This window comes from Doryrhamphus excisus, chromosome 12 (assembly GCF_030265055.1).
Source record: "Doryrhamphus excisus isolate RoL2022-K1 chromosome 12, RoL_Dexc_1.0, whole genome shotgun sequence".
Lineage (NCBI taxonomy): Eukaryota > Metazoa > Chordata > Actinopteri > Syngnathiformes > Syngnathidae > Doryrhamphus > Doryrhamphus excisus.
In genome coordinates, this window is record NC_080477.1 from 100252 (window position 1) to 116198 (window position 15947).

Here is a 15947-nt window from a genome sequence, read left to right on the forward strand (position 1 = left end):
CTTCTAGCTTCTATCTTCTATCTTCTATCTTCTATCTTCTATCTTCTATCTTCTAGCTTCTATCTTCTATCTTCTATCTTCTATCTTCTATCTTCTATCTTCTATCTTCTATCTTCTAGCTTCTATCTTCTATCTTCTATCTTCTATCTTCTATCTTCTAGCTTCTATCTTCTATCTTCTATCTTCTATCTTCTAGCTTCTATCTTCTATCTTCTATCTTCTATCTTCTATCTTCTATCTTCTATCTTCTGTCGTCTTCTATGGAAGGGGAAGTATAGAAATATCGTTTACTTCCCCTTAATCGCATTATGGAGTGTGGCCCAACACATAATATTAAATGTGTATTCCGAACACAGCTGTCGATTTGACAGATTCACTTTATTATAAATTTTGATTTCAAAGAAAACGGATAGTCGTAAATTGTGTCGGCACGGGCAGGAGACGAAGGGACACTTCCGGCCTGCGTCAACTTCCGGGTTACTGTCATTCCCGGAAGAGAAGGAATATTTACTTGACACGAATGTCAGCGAATATTTTGGATTCAAGTCATCTGGAGAGTTAAATCATCGAGCAGCAACATGGCGACCACCATCAGCACCCAGCGGGGACAAGTAAGTTCAAACAAGTTAGCCTTTTCGCCCGTTAGCCGCCTTTTTAGCATTCTAAACATAAACATAAACATAAACATCCGCGGTGCTTCGCCTTGAAATCGTCCGGGATGCGACTAAATCCTGGGTTGGGTTTGTCTGTGGGTGGCTCGCTAGTAACGCTTTATGGTGTGAATGTGATGGCGAAGATGTAAATAACACACCAATTTGTTATTTGTATCCAATTAATAGTGTTGTACGGGAATGTCACAAATGTGGAACTGATCAATTGTGATCAATTTCAATTCATTGATCAATGAAAACCTTGTCAAAGATGGATATGGTGATGAAAGGTAAATATTCAGTTGGTGATATTGCAGACATTTTGTGTGAGACAATGGGATGTCTTGCATGTCAATGATGGTCATTAGTCGTTAGTAAAGCTTTGTTTTTGCAGGTATACGTGGGCGAGCTTCCTCAGGACTTCCTGCGCATCACTCCCACGCAGCAGCAACAGCAGGTGCAGATGGACGCGCATGCCGCCCGCCAGCTGCAGTACGGCGGCGCCATCGGCACCGTGGGACGCCTGAGCATCACCGTGGTGCAGGTACGGCAGGCTAAAACTTCCTTTTAACCACGGCAGCGGACCCAATGCGGGGCAGCGGACCCAATGCGGGGCAGCGGACCCAATGCGGGGCAGCGGACCCAATGCGGGGCAGCGGACCCAATGCGGGTCTGCGCTGACATGTAATGACCTGTGTTTAGTTTCCGTCTAATCAACCAACTAGAGGTTCAAGGTCATCCAATCTTGGCAGTTGGAGTCTTGAAGCTCCGCAGCCTCGCGTGCGCTCTGCTGTGATTGGTCAGTGCAAGTGAAGCCCCCGTCTTTGCTTTCAGGCCAAGCTGGCCAAGAATTACGGGATGACACGGATGGATCCGTACTGTCGCATCCGCTTGGGCTATGCTGTGTACGAGACACCCACGGCTCACAACGGCGCCAAGAACCCGCGCTGGAACAAAGTGATCCAGTGCACGGTGCCCCCTGGGGTGGACTCCTTCTATTTGGAGATCTTTGACGAGGTGGGCGGGGGTCGCCGGCTTGCAAGCGGACCAGCAGAAGGCGATGTGTTGACTTTTTGTGTTGTCGTTGTGATGGGCAGAGGGCGTTCTCCATGGACGACCGCATCGCGTGGACGCACGTCACCATTCCCGAGGGCCTGCGGGAGGGCAGCGTGGTGGATGAGTGGTTCACGCTCAGCGGCCGGCAGGGAGACGACAAGGAGGGCATGATCAACCTGGTCATGTCTTTCTCTGTCAGTACACACACTTCAAAAGAAAATGGCTGTCACGCATTTCTATTAACTACGCTTTCAATCTGTGGTCCAGTCCTTCCCGGCAGGAATGATGCCTCAGCCGGTGGTCCTGATGCCTTCTGTCTATCAGCAAGGCGTCGGCTACGTGCCCATCACAGGTGACATGATTGATCACATGACCACACGCTTCATGCCGTCACTAAGGCTGCAAGAACTCAATGGAGTGAAATTGTCCGTGTGTCCAGGGGTGCCCGCGGTCTACAATCAAGGCGTGTTGCCTGTGGCGGTGCCGGGGGCGGTGCCGACCAGCGGCGTCCCAGTTGCGGCGTATAGCGAGGAGGACCTCAAGGCTCTGCAGGACATGTTCCCAAACCTGGACCAGGAGGTGGTGCGCACGGTGCTGGAGGCTCAGCAGGGCAACAAGGACGCCGCCATCAACTCGCTGCTGCAGATGGCCGAGGAGCTCTAACAGCGACCACAGCCCCCCCCCACCCCGCAGGTCGCCTTCACGCCCTCGTCTGCTCCCTCTCCCGTTACTCCCACGCATCGCCATCATAGACAGGTGTTTTTTTTTAGCAGCGGTGTCCATGACGGCGGAAATGTCCTCTCATGTAAGAAAGAAAAAAAAGACTTGGTGGGAGGAGATGCGCTCAGCCTTTCCACAGCAACGCCCTGCATGTCACATGACCTGCCCCCAGCCAATCAGCTGCCTGGAGGAGCCACCCGTCACGTTAGCTCGTGCTAAAGTAGAAAGATGCTAATCACTGTTGACCAAAAGTGAGCTGTTTATATTTTGTTCTGATCACTTCGGACTTTGGACCCCACACCAAACGTTTCTTTAGGGCCTCCTCCTGAAAGTGTCAGCTTTATATGTAATTGTAAAAAATAAAGATATATACACGAAGACGTCAACAAGTATTTGTTGCATTGAATAATTCGAACATTTTGTTTGTCTGCCTAGTCTGCCTAATACAAATTTCCCCACTGAGGGACGAATAAAGGCATATCTTATTTTGGGGGTACCTAATATTAGCCATATTAGCCTGTCGAGTAGACTTAATATTATAGCCACATGTGTACCTAATACTTTGGATTTACCTAATGTTTATACTAAATGTGTACTTAATTTTTTCCCCTAAGAGGATTAGTATTTTTGGCACATTTAATGTAGCCACAAATGTACCTATATTTTTTTTCCTTTTGAGCACAGGTTACCGCAAGTATACAGAATATATTTATTTCAAATATGTACCTAATACTGTATTTTGGGGATATCTAATTTAATGTGCCAACTATAGTCTCTATACGGAATACAAATATATTTGAAGACAATAAGATTTTACAGTACAGCGTTCTAATAAAATAACTCCAACGTTACGGAAGAGAAGCTCACGTGGTCGTTCAGTTTTTGGTCATTAGTTCATGACTCCCATCTTCACCTGTGTTGTCAATCAGTGAACTTAGACTAGTGACTTAGTCTTAGACTAAGTCAGTTCCCCATTCGGCTCGGGCAGGAAGAGGAGAGTTGATTTGAGGCAATCTGTTGCTGTTTATGTTATACAAATACACAATTAACGACAGGTTACCGGGTTCCTTTTCTAGTTTAGCTAGCTTTAGCAGGGGGACAATACACGACCGTACCTCGGCCACAGGAGGTGCAATGTGGACTGAGTCCCTCACAGTGTCCAGTTTTCCGTGCCGTTAGGTCCTTGTTCAACCAAAGCAGGAACCTGGTTCACGTTGCCAGCCTGTTACTGGCAAACGTTGGCTTCCCCAGGGCTGCCATTTGTCGCCTGTTCTTTTCATCATTTTTATGGATAGAATTTGTAAGCGCAGGGTCTAGGATGTTGTTTCTGGTATTTGCAGACTGTGTGTTCCTGATGGGCCCACCAGGCTGTCACCTTCAGCGTTTACTGGGGCCGTTTGCAGCTGAGTGGGGAGCTTCTGGGATGAGACCTCAGTCGGAAAAGGACTTTGGACTTTGGAGCAAGGTCTTGCCGCAGGTGGAGGTGTTGGAGGAGTTCAACTGTCTGGAGGTCTTGTTCACGTGAGGGAAGGCAGAGCTCAATTTCTCAAATCTAAGTTTTCACCCTCAACTATGGCCATGAGCTTTGGATAAAAGGGAAAAAGGGGGATTTATGTTGCTTTTCAGCTGTGAATTCACAATAAAGTATGCTTTATTTCCAATTGTCTGCAGTTGGTTCAGCATGCTCTATTGTCCGGTTGTGTTGGGTTTTTTCAGTTATTTCGGTTTGCTGGTTGGTGCTTTTATTCTGAAGTCATGATGACTGATGTAACGTAAATGACGCTTGCAAGCCAGGCCGACTTTTCTGTAAAGCTAATCGTTTGACGTGGAGATGTTTCTCGTGATAGTGCATGCACACAATTAAATGCGTTTTCAAATACCAATTGTGTTGTGTTGGGGGTTTTTTTCAGTTGTTGTTTCGTTCAGCCGGGTGGCGCTTTTATTCTGAAGTCATAATGACGGAAGTGACGTAAATGACGCTTCCGAGCCAGGCTGACTTTTTATTAAAGCTAATTGTTTGACGTGGAAATGTTGCTCGCGATAGTGCTAGAACACATTTAGATGAGTTTACAAATATCAGCTGTGTGTCGGTGTGGCTCCCGGACTGGAAAGTGGCCCCAAAATGCACCTTTGACAACTCGGCTTCTTCCCGTCTAGACGCTGATTGGTTCGTTAAATGTCCACTCGACGTCTGTCAAGTATGTCTTTTGTTCTCCGGCCAGTCAAATGTGTCTCGTTTGTGTGCAAAGGTTAAAGTAGTAACTTTGTAATGGAAGTGTGGTGGACGTGAGCTCTTGAGTATGCTCCCGTTAGCATGGCTAGCTTGATGGCTAACCAATGTTAGCTTCAATCTGAGACACGGCACTACAATTTCGCCAGTCAACGCGGTTCGCGTTGATTAAAGTCTCCTCAGTGCGTCAAAGTAATTAAAGTCGTCTTCAGTCCTCGTCAGCTTTGCTCCCGGCGTTCTTGTCAAACGTTCGCAATGCATTGTTGCCTTGCTAGCAATGTCTGTTTAGCATTTCTTTTGTTCGCCGCTTCTCTCTCAAGATGACACTTTAACGACTCACTAATATGCTCGCTGCTTTGTTAGCTTTGTTCACCCGCTGGAAGATAACGTTGATAAACTTGGTGGCAACTTGTGCGATCGTACACGACACCCGTTATTGTGTTGGCTGTTCGCCGCAGAGTTCTGGTCAGAGATGCTGCTAACATGCTAACATGCTAATTGGACTTGTGTTCTGTTTGTGTTGCAGGACATTCCAGTTAAGACTCCAGTCTTTGTCAAGGGGCTGCTCCGATATGACGAAGAGAAGTTTGTCTCTTCAGCTTGTTAAAAGGTAAACGCAGAGATGTGAATGCAGATCCCAGCTGGGCTAATCAACATGATTGATTAGCATGTTCACACTTGTATCTGCTTGACAAGCTGTTTGCTTTTGCAGCAGAATGTTTCACCCCATCTTTCCCTGATAGAGGTTAGGTAAAGATGAACATTCCCGTTCCGAAATGTGATGACAGGATGCTGAACCATCACTGCAGAAGGAACCCTGAGCTGCACGAGGAACTGCAGATCCAGGCTGCGGTGGTGGCCGGTGATGTCTTCACCGTCAGGAGGATGCTGGAGCGAGGATACTCGCCAAAGATCCGCGATGCCAACGGCTGGACTTTGCTGCACTTCTCTGCTGCCAAAGCGAAAGAGAGATGTGTGCGCGTCTTTCTGGAGCACGGAGGTCAGACTTGTTTTGTTGTTTGTCAACAAGGTGATTGACTGTCCGCACGTACACTGTTGCAGTGTTTCTTTCACTGTGTGCAGAAAAATAATCATTCACTCAGCTCCTAGAAGTTGGTAAACTGAAATAAAACCTTGAAGCAATGTAGTAAAAAAAAGAAGGTGCACTTTCAAGGAACATTCCACATCAAAAACTGCTAAACATTTTAACGCTTGACCAGAAAACATTAAACATAATCATAAAAAAAGATGAGGACATAGGGCTGCACGGCGTGCGAGTGGTTCGCACGCAGGCCACACAGCTAGGAGACCCGAGTTCAATTCCACCCTTGGCCATCTCTGTGTGGAGTTTGCATGTTCTCCCCGTGCATGCGTGGGGTTTCTCCGGGTACTCCGGTTTCCTCCCACATTCCAAAAACATGCTAGGTTAATTAGCCACTCCAAATTGTCATTCATAGGTATGAATGTGGGTGGGAATGGTTGTCTAGATGTGCCCTGGGATTGGCCGGCGACCAGTCCAGGGTGTAGGATAAGCGGTAGAAAATGAATGAAGGACATGGCCTCGCCTGCTGAGGTTGCAGTGACGTTAAACGACAGCTTGGGGGCAGTGTTTGTCTGCACCCTCACCTGTCCCCTCTGCTCCCACACAGCCGACCCCACCGTGAAGGACTTCATCGGGGGCTTCACGGCGCTGCACTACGCCGCCATGCACGGCCGTGCGCGCATCGCCCGCCTCATGCTGGAGTCAGACTTCTGCAACGACATCATCAACGCCAAGAGCAACGACGGTTGGACGCCTCTGCACGTGGCGGCCCACTACGGCCGAGACTCGTTTGTGCGGCTCCTGCTGGAGTTCAGGGCCGAGGTGGACCCGCTGAGCGACAAGGGGACCACGCCGCTGCAGCTGGCCATCATCCGTGAACGCTCCAGCTGCGTGCGCATCCTCCTGGACCACAGCGCCAACATTGACATTCAGAAGGGCTTCCTGCTGCGCTACGCCGTCATCAAGGGCAACCACTTCTACTGCCGTATGTTCCTGCAGCGGGGGGCCGACACCAACCTGGGACGTATGGAGGACGGCCAGACCCCCCTGCACCTGTCGGCGCTCCGCGACGACGTCTTGTGCGCCCAGATGCTCTACACCTACGGTGCAGACACAAACACCAGGAACTACGAGGGACAGACACCTGCCGCCGTCTCCGTCAGCATGTCCCGACACAGCCGCCCGTGTCTGGACTTCCTGCAGGACGTCACCCGTGAGTGTATACACACGCACACACAGTGACCACTACGTATTGTGTAATGGCGTCACATGATGTCACTGCAAAATCCATTGGCATGACAGTGACCTCACAGTGACCTCAGGTCACCTTTGTGTGACCTGAGGTCATGTGATGTGAATGTCATGTTTTCATAAGCATTCATCTCATTGATTTATTCGTTCTTTGGCATTTACGTTGGGATTGTTTGGACTCGTGCTGGGTCTCAATTTGTACCTTCTTTCACTTAGTTGTAGGAGGGCAAATTACGCAGCACTCGATACAGCCATGATGGTGAGCGCGCAGTACGGGATACTCGATAGTCGCCATCTTAGCTACGACTAACTGACGGGCAACAGATAGCGGCTGAAAGGGCCTCACTTGTACTGTTTGGTCTTGGTCTCTGTGGAGCACATTGTCATTCATGCGGTGAGATCATGAATGCATACATACATGACTGCATCATGTTTTCCAATTAAAGAATGTTCTACAGTAATTAGGACGCATTTTCTGCCCAATGATCTTAAGCTCCAATTGTTGTTGCTGTACATTTAGTTTAAATAAAGACAAAAATCCATATTGTACTTTGCTTTGGCCAAGAGTCCTGCAGAAAAAATGTCCCATGGTACATTGCGAGTCTTTAATTCCCGTGGTTGAAATGTAGTCAAGCTGTGGTTTGTGTTGTCAGGGCGGCCCAGGAGCCTGCAGGACTTGTGTCGCATCAAGATCCGCCAGTGCATCGGCCTGCAGAGCCTCAGCCTGCTGGAGGAACTGCCCATCGCCAAGGTCATGAAGGACTATCTCAAACACAAGTTCTAGCGCACCACGCACGTGCACACCCCCAGACGCCGCACACGCCAGGAGGAAGTGGAAGAGGGCGAGGAGGGGGAGGGAGGACCTACACAAGAACGGCGCTTGCGGGCCCTGCTGAAGGTTAGTTGGTTCTGTGCGTTCCCGCTTTGCTCTCCATGTCAGAACCTTTTGCTGGCTCAGCACCCTGCCTGCCTGCCTGCGTGTGGGTGGGTGGTGGGGGCGGAGCCTCAAGCCATCTCCCCTCTTTCTGACTGCCAAGATGACAAGTCATGTGCTGCAGTGTGACACGGCAGTCTGCCACATGGCTCTGCACGTGGCGAACGCGCGTCTCCTGGGTGACGCGGACGTCTGCATGTAAATAAGTCTGACAATATTTTTGTACAATTTATTTAAACTTTCTCTGTGTGTTTGTGTGTGTGTGTGTTTAGCGTGTGTGTGTGTGTGTGTGCACGTGCGCGCTCACTCACCATTCCTCCTGATAATACTGTGAATTTCACAATAAAATGTCACAGGACGTCACTAAGTTGTTGTGTTGGCACGCACGCACTTCCTGTCTCACACTTTGAGCTTCCAGCATCCAGAATATGCACCGCTCTGTCAGTGTGTGGGTGTGGGTGTGGCGCCCCCTGCAGGATTCTTTGGTTTATTTTGTCAAGGTGCTCGGTCCAGTGTGCTTTTAACACAGGGGTGTCCAAAGCTAGATCATAGATTTAGTGTATATTGACCTGCTCTGGATTGTATCTCAAAGGACAAAGTTTGGACACCCCTGTTCTAACAGTCCTCTCATACGCCACACCGCTGCCACAAGGGGGCGCTCATGCACTCATTTTGATGGAACTTTTTCATCACATGAAACGTTTGTTTTGCTCCTCCCACGTGCGCTGGTGTGCACGTGAATGCATTGTCGGGCCGTTCCACTTCTTTTTTTAATCATTTTAATGTTATGAAAAGAGCGAGCGACTTGCTGAATGTACACAACGCGTGTGTCAATAAAGTTAACTGTGAGGTTGGGAGAAGTCCCGCCCACTCATTTCTAAACTTGCTTCACATGGATTTCTTTTGGGTTGGTTGGTTGGTTGGTTGGTTCATAGAAAACTATCTCTTTCCTTTTTGTTCATGACCACCTCCAGTCTCTTTGGAAAGTAACTTAAATATCCGTGTGTGTGTGTGTGTGTGTGTGTGTGTGTGTGTTTGTGTGTGTGTTGAACAAAAGCTGAGAGGATGGCAGCGAGTCAAGAATCAGATCATCTTACGACAAGTTCTTATTTTGGGGGTTTTGAAAGAGGGTGTTTTTCTTGGCATCTGCGGCCCTACTAAGCTCTCCAGCATGGGTGTCAAACTCATGCCATGGAGGGCCGAGACACTTGAGGTTTGCTTTCCAGCCGGTCACTGAAGCAGGTGATTTTAATGATGAACCCTCCTTTGGTTTGAGGGAAGGAGCTCATCAATGAAATCACCTGCTGGAGAAACTGGTTGGAAAGAAAACCTGCAGTGCTTCGGCCCTCTGTCGACACACGTGCTCTACAGTTTCTTCACAATTTTGCTGCTTCACTCACCTTTTCACAAATATTTTAGTCACAAACATTTTTTGCCAAAATTAAGCATTTTGCTAGCATAAAATGGTACAAATATGAAAGTACAAATATAAAGCAATCAGAAGACTCACACTGGTCACTGGGTGTTGGTAAAGTTACTGTGATGTTTGTTGCAGCAGACAAGCACCAGACATGATTGATGGGACATCAGGGTCGGATGATGGGACACAATAATCCCTACATCTGCAGCTGTAAACCACACGAAGCTAAAACGCCACTTCCTTTCTTCGCTACTGGAAAACATTGACAGCAACATACATTGTCTTAAATCTTAAAATTACGTTTCATGTCTCTTGCAGTCTCTTGTAACAGGAGTGTAAAGGTAACTGTAGGGGTGTTATTTCATGATCGGGGGCTTTAATGCATTTAGAAGATCGTAGACAGGTTTTCTATGCCCCAATTACAAAAAGTCGTTTATAAAGAATACTACTTGAGGGGATTCACTTATCAGGGTTCTAGAGCCGATTCAAGCACGTCAGTCATTGTAACGTTTGCAGTTGCATGTCCAGACTGACGGCAAGAAGCTAATGTTAGCTAATGTGAGCTTAGCCTCCTAGCCGTGGACTCGGCAGCATTTTCTGTTCTGAGCCGCCGCCTCCGTTGTCGTTAGTTGGACTGCAGATCTCAGTCTCCTTCAATAGGATGGGTTTGTGTCTGCACCATTTCAGGAGAAAACATCTCTTACCTGCTCGTCAAAAGTTGTCAGCAGATGCCAGCTACTCTCCATGCTGTGTGTGTGTGTGTGTGTGTGTGTGTGTGTGTGTGTGTGTGTGTAACAATAGGCCGCATTGATCCATTGAAGTGGTTCGGCAGGAACAGAGTTGAGTCCCCTCTGAAGGGTCTCACTTTAAGCAGAGCACTGCCCCATCCATTAAAGCATCACCTTACACTGAGCCAGACGGGGTCGTGGTCCTGGGGGTAGCCTAACTGGACTAAAAGCCGTCTCACCCAGCGAGTCCACCTGAGAAGGTCACGGTCAAGGCTGGCTGACGTTTGTGCGGCGAGAACCCCGCATGCCCAGCGTTCAGTACGATTGGTACAAGAAGGGAAAGCAGAGTCATGACTGCGGTCCCACAGTCAGAACCACCAGAACCTTCACATCAGCAGGCACAAAGATGCTAGTTTTGTGCTAACACGTCAGAAGCATGAAGTATCAATGAGTCGCTAGTTCCACGCTAAGTTGAACAAAGTCTTCTTTGACTTTGATATTCTACCTAGCAACAAGCGGGGCAGGGGCGGCGACTGAAAAGACTCTTTGTTTGGTTCTGAACACCTGGACGGGTTCATCTCTGCACCCCCCACCCCCCTCCCTCCCAACTCCCCCTGCAAGTCTATCAGACTTTCTTTGTCTTTGGCTCTCACGTGTCTCTGCCTGCTAACATTTGCCGTGATGCTTGGGAACAATCTGGTCCGGTCCAGTGGCTTCAAGCCGATCCGACACGTTTGAAATCCTTTCAATCTTTTATATGAAGCTTTAGTTGCTCCACGGTTGGTGTTCCACTTTGGATTATTTCCTGGTTCCCAAAGTGTTGCTCAAGTGACGCTAATTAGTCAATTAGCGGACAAAAGAGGTGATTGACATGTCACGTGATCAAAGTGCAGCTTGGCCACGCTTCCTCTCGTTAAAGTGCAACAGTCAAGAGGTCAGCTGAGGGGTCGTGGAGGTGCTTTTGTAAGGTGCATGGGCGGAGTTTGAGCGCTGAGGAGGGCGGAGCCTAGTTCCCTCCTAAAAAAGCCGAGGCGGAGCAGGAGGAGCTCACATGAGTCGGCTACCCACCAGGAATGTCTCACAACGGGACCACAGAAAACGGAGCGGCCCTCCCCCGGCCCGTCCTGGTACAAGAGGTCAGGTACACCAAGGTAAGGAGGGATCAAGTGTCAGGGTTGGGAATGGAGTGAAAGGAGGCTAAGTTCACGTTTGTTTCTTTCAGATCTTCATCAACAACGAGTGGCGAGCATCCAGCGCAGGAAGGACCTTTGCGACATTTAACCCCGCCACGGGGGTCAAGATCTGTGACGTGCACGAGGCAGACCACGTAAGGTGTTTTTGCCTTCCACAAGCAGTCCTGCCGCTGGACTAAATGATTGTTGGAGCGTATTGCATGGGTGTCCAAACTTCCCACCAAGGACTGAATACCGAAAAGATGTGGGGCCACTTTTTGTTTTTCACATTTTGTAAAAAAGCTAGTGAATTAAAACTTTATTTATACTCACAGTAAGCAAACGTAATGGCTAAATAAAAGCATAATAGCTTAATGGCTACATGAAGTAAAATACAGGTATGAAGGTATTGAAATATGTGCTTTGTAGTATTCTATACTGGTCGCTAGGTGTCGGTATTATCACATTAATCACACAATAAGTATATTTTATGCCTTTATTCATTCATTTTCTATCGCTTAGCCTCACAAGGGTCGTGGGGGTGCTGGAGCCTATCCCAGCTGTCTTGGGGTGAGAGGCGGGGTCCACCCTGGACTGGTGGCCAGCCAATCACAGGGCACATATAGACAAACAACCATTCACACAGAGCTGGCCGAGGGTGGAATTGAACCCTGGTCTCCTAGCTGTGAGGCCTGCACGCTAACCGCTCGATGTCTCATTTTATGTCTACAATACAAGTGTAAATGAGACCATAGGGGTGTTATTTCATGTATAGAGGACTCTAATAATGTTAAAAACCGTGGCATAGACTATGTATTACTGTTTGGCTACTGTTGGGTAACTGATGGGTAACGGCGTTACCTAACGGCGTTACCTAACGGCGTTACCTAACGGCGTTACCTAACGGACATGTTGGTACTTGGAAATCCAAAAGACTTGTTTTCAACGTCTTCCTTGGATAATGATTCTAAATCAATGTCTTTGTGTTGACATCCGGAAGTGATGGCGTTGGTGTCATGATTGTCGTGCACAGGAGGATGTCAGCAAGGCGGTGGCAGCGGCAAAGGCGGCGCAGCGAAGAGGCTCAGCCTGGCGTAGGATGGACGCATCCAGCAGGGGGCGCCTGCTGCACAAACTGGCCGATTTGATGGAGAGGGATCGACTTCTTCTGGCGGTCTGTGGCATTATATTCTGATGATGATGATGATGATGATGATGGATTGATAAAACCGCCGTGCGTCTAGACTTTGGAGACGATGGACACGGGGAAGCCCTTCCTGCAGTCCTTCCTGGTGGACTTGGACGGGAGCATCAGAACGCTCCGATACTTTGCTGGCTGGGCCGACAAGATCCACGGAAAAAGTCTCCCGGTCGGTGAGTGTCCTTTTCCATTTGCATGTTAACTTTTGATGATCAAGTAGACGACCACAATGTATCAAACTGGGCATTAGTGTGTGTAGCAGCCCCACCCAGTGGACAAGTGAGTAATATGATCATCATTGTAGTGGCTGTTATTTTACTTCCGATCACTTGCCTGTCCGTAAAACGTAAAAAAAAAGACGTAAAAGAATAGCAATTATATGAAGTAAACAATCGTGTGCTTCCCCAGAACATTTCACAATGAAGCACATCACTTCCTGTTCAGTGTTAAAACAAACCTTCAAAATAATACACAGTAATAAAACACTGCAAACATTGACTTGTATGCTTTAAATGACCTTAAAATAAAATCACATGAAATGAAACATAAACCACGTTTGTAGCGAATGGCGCTTACGATCATCAAACTAGTTAATTAGCGGCTTAGTAGTACTCCCCCGGCCTCCCACTGATAGTCAGACAAAACCTTTTCCTCTCCTTTCGACCTCCAAGGAATGCTGGGAGACGACACTAAAGACCAAAGTTCACTCATGTGTGAAAACTAACGATTCCCCCACATGGTTTTAACATATCACCCCTCACTGGTTCAGCCACCAGCAACCCACCCAAGGGCCCTCTAGTGGGCGTCATGGAGAACAATCACAGCACAAAGTGACTTCCTTGGTTATCTCTCTCCAAGAAGGCGGGGCTGGGCGGGGCTGGGCGGGGCTGGGCGGTGTTGCCGCGTCTCAGCTTTCCCGTTGACATCAGCTGGCGTGACTCGCTAGTCCTTCCCCAAAGAAGGCGACGAGTGTCGCCGGGGGCTTGGGGGCGAGGCCGGGCTCTGTCAGACGGGAAACTGGAGAAGGTCAAGGTGTGGTCCCGGATCTGTCATGTGACCCAGGTACACAGGGGGGTGAGGGCAGGCGACGGGACTGTTCCTATTAAAGTTGTAAAGTGGCTGATGGTGTGATGGCGCCATCACATTCACGTCCCGTCCTCCCACAGGGTCATGTGACGGCCTGTCTGCCAGTCTATAGAGTAGTTGTGACATTTCTTGAGGGCAGTGAAGGTCTCATCAGAAGACGTTTTGTCTTTCTTGTTCCAGACGACACCTTTGTGTGTTTGACGCGACACGAGCCCGTTGGCGTGTGCGGCGCCATCATCCCAGTGAGTCCAGTTTGCTTTCACTTTCACTTTCACTTTGTCTTGTCGTGCGTCAATCAACTTGATGTGGCTTTGTCCGACTCGCAGTGGAACTTTCCTCTGCTCATGCTGACGTGGAAAATGGCGCCGGCTCTGAGCTGTGGAAACACGCTGGTCATCAAACCAGCCGAGCAGACGCCGCTAAGCGCTCTCCATGTCGGCTCCCTCATCAAAGAGGTCAGAGGTCACTGGAGCCTTGTTGACAGCAAGATGAGGACGCGGTGATGATGTTTTTGTTGTCAGGCCAACTTCCCACCGGGCGTGGTCAACATATTGCCAGGATTGGGACCCACAGCCGGCGCCGCCATCGCCAGTCACATGGACATCGACAAAGTGGCCTTCACGGGGTCCACGGAGGTTGGGGTCCTTACTTGAGCCTCTTGCTGCGTTGTTTTTAGCCGCGTGAAGGATCGTTTTAGTTCAGACTCAAAGATTGCGTATTACTCGTGATGCTTGGAGGCCACGCCTCTCACCGCTGGCTTACATCGTGCAGGTTGGTCAGCTGATTAAAGAGGCGGCGGCCAGAAGTAATCTGAAGCGTGTGACGCTGGAACTGGGCGGGAAGAACCCCTGCATCGTGTTTGCGGACTGCGACTGTACGTATGATGTTGGCTGTCTCTTCTCGAGCTAGTTTTCATTCTTAACGGCCACACTTTTTCAGCGTCCCTCTTTGGGATGAATTTCTCTCATAAAAGCCAAAGAAAAAGCAAAGCAGTTAATATTGCGGTGCTCACCAAGCAGAGGTGCGCTGATGATGATGATGATGATGATATGGATGACTTATTTGCGCGCCCGTGTGCCCGTGCAGTGCAGCTGGCGGTGGAGGAGAGTCAGAAAGGAGCGTTCTACAACCAAGGCCAGTGCTGCACGGCGGCGTCACGCGTCTTCGTGGAGGAGAGCATCTACGAGGAGTTTGTGCGTCGCAGCGTGGAAAATGTTAAAAAGATCGTGATGGGGGACCCTCTGGATCCTTCCACTTCACATGGTCCTCAGGTGAGTGGAAAAGTCAGCCATCTTGTCACATGAAGGCGAACGTTTCCTCATGACCTCCACGGCGGGCACTCAGATCGACAGGAAGCAGTTTGACAAGATCATGGATCTGATCGAAAGCGGCAAGAAGGAGGGAGCGCGTCTGGAGTGCGGAGGAGGAGCAGCAGCAGCGATGGGCGAGGACGGGCTCTTCATCGCCCCCACCATCTTCTCGGCTGTGAAAGATGACATGCGCATCGCCACACAGGAGGTCAGAGGTCGTGATGTTGTGGTTGGTGAGACACCTGGTGGACATGATGAAGAATACACTCCCTCTCAGATCTTTGGTCCGGTCCAGTGCATCCTGAGCTTCAAAAGCCAGCAGGAGGCGATAGAGAGGGCTAACAGTTCACAGTACGGCCTGGTGGCGGCGCTCTTCATCTCCAGTGTGGACCGAGCTCTGTCTGTGTCGGCCGCCCTGGATTGCGGCACCGTCTGGTGAGACAGCTAACGCAAGATGCTAACAGTCTAATGTCGGTGAATATATGCTGAGCTAGCCCAACAAAACAGCCATGTTTATTATTATAATAATTCTTATTATGAATGATATTATTAACAATGACACGTGTGATGTTGTGCGTCTGTATAAAGGGTGAACTGTTACAACGCTCTTCATGTCCAAACGCCATTTGGAGGCTTCAAGATGTCAGGAAATGGACGAGAGCTGTAAGTCCACTTCCTGTTTTCCCCCTCCCTGGCGTCTTCCCTGGCGTCCCCTGCATCGCCGTGTTGGCTTGTCTTTGCGTGTCTCGACAGGGGAGAGTACGCTCTGGCTGAGTATTCCGAAGTGAAGGCCATCACCATCAAACTCAATGAAACTCTGTGACGGCAGTCAAGCTTCACGACAGACCACGCCCTCCACCGATCAGACCACGCCCTTCACCACCTTAGCCCGAATGTGCCTGTAATTCACTACTTCACTATTTGTATGAATAATAATTACAACAGTAAAACAATAACAAATCACATTGGTGCTGTGAAACATGCATATGTATTTTTGTCTACAATAGTTTGATATTTAAATAGACTCTTTAATTATAATAAAGAACTCTTACGTGTCATGCTCTCCTGCAAAGCGTCGTCTGTTTTGAGGAATTCCGGTCTTGTCTTTTATTCTGAAAGGAGTTTTCGGAAGCGTCCAGGTGTTTGG

General features: G+C 48.8%; 3 protein-coding genes across 14 annotated transcripts; all 3 read left to right on the forward strand.

The window, feature by feature from the left end:
* Window positions 1–453: 453 nt before the first annotated feature.
* On the forward strand, window positions 454–2815 carry tollip (toll interacting protein). The gene is made up of 6 exons (XM_058089104.1): window positions 454–611; window positions 1045–1194; window positions 1485–1667; window positions 1748–1900; window positions 1974–2058; window positions 2146–2815. The coding sequence occupies exons 1-6, from the start codon at window positions 579–581 to the stop codon at window positions 2367–2369; spliced, it is 828 nt and encodes a 275-aa protein (XP_057945087.1). The 5' UTR covers window positions 454–578; the 3' UTR covers window positions 2370–2815.
* A 1483-nt stretch (window positions 2816–4298) lies between these two features.
* On the forward strand, window positions 4299–8765 carry asb7 (ankyrin repeat and SOCS box containing 7). 10 transcript variants are annotated; one of them, XM_058089415.1, is made up of 5 exons: window positions 4299–4593; window positions 5183–5266; window positions 5466–5656; window positions 6306–6911; window positions 7603–8765. In XM_058089415.1, the coding sequence occupies exons 2-5, from the start codon at window positions 5229–5231 to the stop codon at window positions 7731–7733; spliced, it is 966 nt and encodes a 321-aa protein (XP_057945398.1). In that variant the 5' UTR covers window positions 4299–4593; window positions 5183–5228; the 3' UTR covers window positions 7734–8765. The 10 variants fall into 10 exon arrangements, with proteins under 10 accessions (XP_057945398.1, XP_057945397.1, XP_057945395.1 ...); XM_058089414.1 differs by having other exon boundaries at window positions 4365–4624; XM_058089412.1 differs by having other exon boundaries at window positions 4366–4593; window positions 5400–5656.
* A 2288-nt stretch (window positions 8766–11053) lies between these two features.
* aldh1a3 (aldehyde dehydrogenase 1 family, member A3) lies at window positions 11054–15847 on the forward strand. Of its 3 annotated transcripts, none has more exons than XR_009132278.1 (13): window positions 11054–11182; window positions 11254–11358; window positions 12237–12377; window positions 12448–12577; window positions 13671–13732; window positions 13817–13945; window positions 14012–14125; window positions 14262–14364; window positions 14577–14761; window positions 14835–15008; window positions 15078–15270; window positions 15389–15463; window positions 15554–15628. XR_009132278.1 is itself a non-coding variant. In XM_058089406.1 (13 exons), the coding sequence occupies exons 1-13, from the start codon at window positions 11105–11107 to the stop codon at window positions 15621–15623; spliced, it is 1524 nt and encodes a 507-aa protein (XP_057945389.1). In that variant the 5' UTR covers window positions 11054–11104; the 3' UTR covers window positions 15624–15847. The 3 variants fall into 3 exon arrangements, 1 of the variants encoding a protein (XP_057945389.1); XR_009132279.1 differs by having other exon boundaries at window positions 15078–15274; window positions 15554–15593; XM_058089406.1 differs by having other exon boundaries at window positions 15078–15235; window positions 15554–15847.
* Window positions 15848–15947: the final 100 nt, after the last annotated feature.

Excerpts from the sequence above, each read along its gene's own strand:
- tollip (XM_058089104.1), top strand. The coding sequence starts at position 579 with ATGGCGACCACCATCAGCACCCAGCGGGGACAA. Across the intron at positions 1,901-1,973 it reads ACCTGGTCATGTCTTTCTCT|TCCTTCCCGGCAGGAATGAT; the intron begins GTCAGTACACAC and ends TCTGTGGTCCAG. Across the intron at positions 2,059-2,145 it reads CGGCTACGTGCCCATCACAG|GGGTGCCCGCGGTCTACAAT; the intron begins GTGACATGATTG and ends CCGTGTGTCCAG.
- asb7 (XM_058089408.1), top strand. The coding sequence starts at position 5,229 with ATGACGAAGAGAAGTTTGTCTCTTCAGCTTGTTAAAAG. Across the intron at positions 5,267-5,444 it reads TCTCTTCAGCTTGTTAAAAG|GATGCTGAACCATCACTGCA; the intron begins GTAAACGCAGAG and ends ATGTGATGACAG. Across the intron at positions 6,912-7,602 it reads CTTCCTGCAGGACGTCACCC|GGCGGCCCAGGAGCCTGCAG; the intron begins GTGAGTGTATAC and ends TTGTGTTGTCAG.
- aldh1a3 (XM_058089406.1), top strand. The coding sequence starts at position 11,105 with ATGTCTCACAACGGGACCACAGAAAACGGAGCGGCCCTCCCCCGGCCC. Across the intron at positions 13,733-13,816 it reads TGTGCGGCGCCATCATCCCA|TGGAACTTTCCTCTGCTCAT; the intron begins GTGAGTCCAGTT and ends TCCGACTCGCAG. Across the intron at positions 14,126-14,261 it reads CCTTCACGGGGTCCACGGAG|GTTGGTCAGCTGATTAAAGA; the intron begins GTTGGGGTCCTT and ends TACATCGTGCAG.